The following is a 6000-nucleotide window of genomic DNA, read 5'->3' as shown; positions in this document are numbered from 1 at the left end:
GAATCGCTGTCTTAATGTTACTTGTTAAATAAACAAACTATTATAAACGTATTCTTAAAACTGAATTCATGGATTAATTGGAATGGTGCACATGTACCTAATATTGTGGCCTGTTGCAGGATGCAAGTCCAAATGACCACCGGCGCTGATGTCACAGTTCAAGCCCCCGGGCCTTGAACCTGACCCCTTTAGGACCATCCAGGTTGAGCTCTCCACATTGAGCCCCCAGAGCTTGGTCTTTGTTGCCCCAGGATCCCCTGAATGGCCTGTGCGAGGAGATAGTGTGGCCGTCCATCCAATAAACCTCCACTCTCCCCTCCCCGACCCCTGCGGTGCTCCCGAGTTGGACACGGGAGACAAAACCCGGCGGCGTGGAGGACTATGAATGGTAAAACACCGAGGAGGCCGAGGGAGAGCAGAGAGGAGGCGGTGTGCCTTTGTAGTCGGGGAGGAATGCGGAAATGTCCCCGCTCCGTGTCAAACCTCTCTGAAGGGGGTCAGGCCACATTCAGCCGGCGTGGGAAAGCCAGGCGGAGACGGAGCTCACACGGCGGAGCGGGGCTGCTGCTGCATGGGCCTGTTTGGGGATATATGGGAGAAAAGACGGGGGGAAATCTAAAGAGGAGCGTGGCTTTGGAGGGCTTGTATCACGCGTTTGCCTTTGTCCTGCGTACCCCACACCCCCATCCCCTCCAGTTGTAGCGGTGTGTATGTATGCATGCATGCATGTGTGTGTGTGTGCTTCGTACAACCCTCCTCCTCCTCCAGTTTGAGTGTCCCTGCCTGAGCTGGTGCAGTTTGAGGGATGGGGGGTTAGAGCATGCACCGTCCAACTACCTGTGTGGCCCCCGCATGGAGGACAGTGGACAGGGATGCGTTTGAGCGACCACATTTTTGTCGGAGACACGAGTGCCTCCTCACGTTTATCGGACATGCCGACGTTGCGACACATTATTGACAACACAAAACGAGGTAAACACTAAAAGTGTGTGTGGGAGGGTGTTTTGTGATCAATGTGGTACTAAAAATGTGTTATCGTAGAGCCCGGTGACGTTGACCAGGCAAAAGCCATGCGTTGGAACTTATTTTAATTTGTGTCAATTAAAATGTGCTAAAAATATCCAGAGCTGTTTATGCGAATGAAAGTATCATTAAAACCTCACTCCTGCAATATTTAAAATGATAAAGGGATATTCGGTGCTTGATAGGCGAGTTTTGCAGCGTTTTAAATTGGAAAGTTGAAGACAATGCAGCCAGTAGACAGCCATGTGGTCGCTAAGTTTGTGTGGCCTCAGTAAGAAACTTAGCTAAAAATGGACAGAGGAAGCAGCTAGTTTGCTTCATCCAAACGAGTTTTTGCAGGGGGTCGGTACTTTATTTTCACTTGTTCTCTTTACATTCTGCTTAATTTCTTTTTAAGACAGCCTATATCCAGGAGCATTTGCATGTGCGTTGAGTCATTGAACGCACCAGACCGTCTCTTTAACGCTAGCTTACAAATGCTAATGATGAATGAAATATTTTTAAATTATTTTGTGAGGAGGAAGACACGTTGTTAAGCGTAACAGGAGGAGGAGGAGGAGTGGAAGTTGGGAGGCAGCAGCAGCAGCGAGGCTTTTGTATTGATAGTCGGAATAAAACAAGATGACAGTCGTGTAATTGCTACCTGGAGCACAGTTTGACCAACTCTGACAAAGATGGTGTCTAACTCCATCTGTGTCTCTCTGTCATCTAGGCATGGCATGTGCCAACTTCTTGCTCTGACTATGGCTTGGTGAGAAAGACTGGCTCCGTCACCCTCGCTGGGAATCCCCGCGATATTTTCGACAAGAGACGAGGAAAAATAAGCAAAAATGGACAAAGAAGCTGTTGGTACGCAGTATGAACCCGTGGCTGAGATTGGAGAAGGAGCTTATGGAAAAGTGTACAAGGCGAGAGATCTGAAGAACGGGGGGCGCTTTGTAGCCCTCAAAAGAGTTCGTGTTCAGACTGAGGAAGAGGGGATGCCACTGTCGACCATCCGGGAGGTGGCGGTACTGAGGCAGCTTGAGGCCTTTGAGCATCCTAATGTTGTCAGGTAAGTGAGGGGGTGAAAAGCTGGGGGGCCTAGTGTGTGTGTGACCTAAACACTCAACAAGAACCTGCTCTCATGCATGCATTTATATGTGTGCTGCTGACCATGTCCACTGTCACATGCACAAAATCAAGCATGTTCACTGGGGATGGGCAATACTGCAAATTTTGGTATCAATCCGATTCCAAGTAAATACAGGGCCAGTATTGCTGATACCAATACTTTTTATTTGAAATGTTTCCAAGATCCTTGAATGATTTTGTGATTTTGCCTTTATTTTGTTGATTGCGATTCTAATCAGAATAAAACACAAGACAAAGGTTTGTGGCAAACAAAAAATAGCAACAAACTCATTTGTGAACAATTTAACAATATATAAATACAACACATAAGAAAATGTAACAATATCAACAAAATGCTAAAATGATTCCCTTATCCCCTTTTGTTACGTACAGTTGTTTGAGCAGAATAAACTCAATAGTTGCAAAAATAAGTACACAAAAGCAAAAACTACTCTTGGCTCACATAAAAAAAAATGTTTTGCCCCGAAAGCCCACTTGTGTCTATGAACTTATTCCCTAAGGTGAGTTTTTGTTTCTGAACAATATAACAATATACAGTAATCCCTCGCCACTTTGTGCTTCCAATTAATCATGCTGTTCAGTAAGATCTAGTATTAGTCAGAAAATATTTATATCTAAGCAAATTTGATGTATCCTTGCCTAAATTAAGCCTTTTCAAGCATAAAAATGTTTAAATGAACTAAAATATAAATATGAGGCATTCAGAAGACGCATTCAAAGATGTTGTGATGATATGTAGTATTCTACACTGGTCACCAGGTGTCAGGCACATATCCTAAGAAATACCCATTCATCCATCAATTTTCTATGCCGCTTATCCTCACTAGAGTCGCGGGTATACTGGAGCCTATCCCAGCTGACTTCGGGCGAGAGGCGGGGTACAGCCAATCGCAGGGCACATATAGACAAACAATCATTCACACTCACATTAATACCTATGGACAATTTAGAGCCACCAATTAACCTAACATGCATGTTTTTTTTTTTTTTTTGGAAATACCAATTCACCAAATAAAAATTAACTTTGACTAAACTTTTTGCCAATGTACGAACAATTTTGGACTAAATTGCAACGCCTGAGGCCATTTTGTTTCAGAGAACCGTTAGTTATTTGTCCGTATTATGTATGGGGGGAATTCTAAACAGACATTTCAGACGCATGGCATGCACATTGTTGCCTCTAACAATAACTCCCCGATGCCTCAATGACTAATGGAGGATAATTACTTTGTCTTATTGAAATCACAATGGATTCTATTTTTGCTTGGCCACAATCATGCAAGAGATTTAAAAAGGTCCCAGGTCAATTTTATTTAGTGGTTAAATCCGCCACTGTGAAAGCAGGAGTTTAAAGTGTTTGTTGCAATCATTTAAAGCTCTTTGAACTGATGGCGGAACCTAATCCCCCCCTCCCCGGTTTAGCCAAAACGACATAGCCAAGAAGCTCAAGCTAGGAAGGGTGCATTGTGGGCCTTCTGTGAGACTCCAGGCAACCCCTGGATGTTTGTAATGAGCTCCATTATTCATTCCATATGTTCAGTGTCTGCTGAGAGCCCCCATTGTAGGTCGACAATCGAGCTGTGAGGGGCGTTTAACCCCGACGCTTCAAGAGGAGGGCGCCACCGTCATCTATTCTGTGACATCACATACGGCACTAATACCTTGAACGAATCACCTCTCTTTCATGGTAGCACTGACCAAGTCCTTTGCTTACAAGAGTGTTGGCATGGACACCTGATGGCTTGCTGTAGAGGACTGAATAAGAGACATTTAGGCTTTTCTTTACATGCTACCACTTTAAATGGCCGACTAATGTGACACAGTAGGGTCCTCCTTAATTATAATATTTCCTTGAATCTCATTTGTCATAATGAGATTAGGAAGAAAAGCATATTTTGTAGCCTTTCTGTCATTTTTGCTGGCTACAAAGTAATATTTAATCATCCACATGCCCTGAGCAAATATTTGATGTGAATTTAAAAAGACTATGCCGGATATACTTTTTTTTTTACAAGGTCATGTGATGACTGGAACCAATCAGTCTTGTTGTGCAGAGCTACTCTGATGATGGAAGATGCTGCCCATTGCTGCAGCTACTGAGCAGCTCCCCAAAAGCTCCCAAAGAGCATCAGGAGTTGTCATAGCGCTGCTTGAGGAATGCTGTTTGTGCTCTCCATCTCTTTGAAGAGGACACACTCCATAGATGTTTTTTTTTTTTTTAGCTTTTCACTAAACCCCACTTTGGCAGGTCTGCTGACATAATCTGGATTCCTGGCCTTGGTTTGTTGCCTAGTTTGGCACAACAATAAACACTGATGTCTTGCATTTGATGGCCTTAAATGGCAAAAAAAAGCATTGCATTTATTAGTCCTAATTTGGTACAGTGGTAAGAAATGTACAGCCCGTCAGATTGGGTTGACTTTGCAATGTTTTATTCAGTGTCATACGGGTTATAAGGAGAAGCTAGTCTTAACTTTTAATGAGGAAGAAATTTCACAGATGTCATTTTTTTAACATGATCTTGTGTCACAAGTATACAGTAAAATCCACAGCTAATGTAATGTAAAATGATCAAATATGACACTTGTGATTACAATTGACAAGCATTAGGCAGCTAATAGCTAACAGATAGGCAGCTATAGGGGTGTCCAACGGGTGGCCCGTAGCTCATTTTTTATTGAGGGCCCGCAACACATTGTAGAAATAAAAATAAAAAAAAAAAAAAACAGCAAAATGGGAAAAATTGTGCAACAAAGCACATTGTAAGGCACTTCTGGTTTCCACGAGTCATTTTGGAGAATCAGATAACAAAATATCAGGAGAATACTGACTGGGGCGAGTGCTGTCGGTCAAAATATTCAAATATTATGTTGGCTTGTCGTCAAAGCTCACACAGGAGTAACTGGCCCATGCCTAGTGCATACTAAACAATGCTTATGACTTGTAAGGACTCAAATTTCAAGCTTGTGACTTGGAACTTTCTTGTCTTAACTTGAGACTTTACTTGGACATGAACGTTTTTATTTGGGATTAAAGATTTGAGACTAAAGCCTAGGTCACAACCGATCATATGGGTTCCTACGGCCGGTCTACATGCAAAAAAAAAAACGCAAGAAATGCGCAGAGGGCGCATGTGTGACATGCTGATTTTTGAGCCGTAAACGGGTTCTTTGTCATTTCAAACTCCACGGGTGCTTGCGTTTTTGTCAGGTTGCAAGACAAACTTATGCTTATGTACTTTGTACGTCGTCAGTATGGCCAACGTGTGGCTTTCGTGCATTTTGCTGGCATCAGGTTTGGGCAAAATGTCATTTTTTTTTGTATGTCGCACTTGCGGACTTGCCACATACATAATTGGTACGGCCAACGCATGTTCATATATTTCGTACGTCCTCCACACATGTCGAGATCTTACTCCTTCATGGTCACCACATCTATGTTCACCAGGAAAAATTAACGCAGCGATTTGGGGAACACCAAAAATCGCACAGCCAAAAAATTTGTACACTTTTTTTTTTTAATCCGGTTGTGACCTACGCTTTACTTGAGACTTGCAGAACACTGACTCTCTCCCACCTCTGCTCGTAACTAGGGTTCCCCAATAATATTCGCAGCAACACTTTGGTTGCATTATTTTTAAAGCTTTGAAGAGCTATTTTCATAACCATATTCAATTCCACAAGTTCATGTTTGCCACAAAAGCTTATTAAAAAAAAGGGGTCGCATCAGCGAGACTATAAAAAAAAATTTGATCAAATCAGAAGCCAAAAAATGTGGATCGTGACATCCCAACTATGCATTGTTTTTTTTTTTTGTAATGCACAAATTGAATTCATTTCAGTA

The 6000-nt window shown here is 42.6% G+C and overlaps 1 protein-coding gene across 3 annotated transcripts in view; it reads left to right on the top strand.

Annotated features, from left to right (window-relative positions):
• The first annotated feature begins 409 nt into the window (after positions 1 to 409).
• The window catches only part of cdk6 (cyclin-dependent kinase 6), a 34985-nt gene continuing 29394 nt past the window's right edge, over positions 410 to 6000 (top strand). Inside the window, exons 1-2 of one of the 3 annotated variants that reach the window (XM_054764297.1) lie at positions 410 to 704; positions 1736 to 2077. In XM_054764297.1, the coding sequence (XP_054620272.1) occupies positions 1854 to 2077 (224 nt within the window). In that variant the 5' untranslated portion in view covers positions 410 to 704; positions 1736 to 1853. The other 2 variants (XM_054764295.1, XM_054764296.1) reach the window with 2 other exon arrangements.

Source organism: Dunckerocampus dactyliophorus, chromosome 20, assembly GCF_027744805.1.
Source record: "Dunckerocampus dactyliophorus isolate RoL2022-P2 chromosome 20, RoL_Ddac_1.1, whole genome shotgun sequence".
NCBI classification, from domain to species: Eukaryota; Metazoa; Chordata; class Actinopteri; order Syngnathiformes; family Syngnathidae; genus Dunckerocampus; species Dunckerocampus dactyliophorus.
The sequence above is the reverse complement of the archived record's forward strand: the minus strand, read 5'-3'. Positions and strand labels throughout refer to the sequence as shown.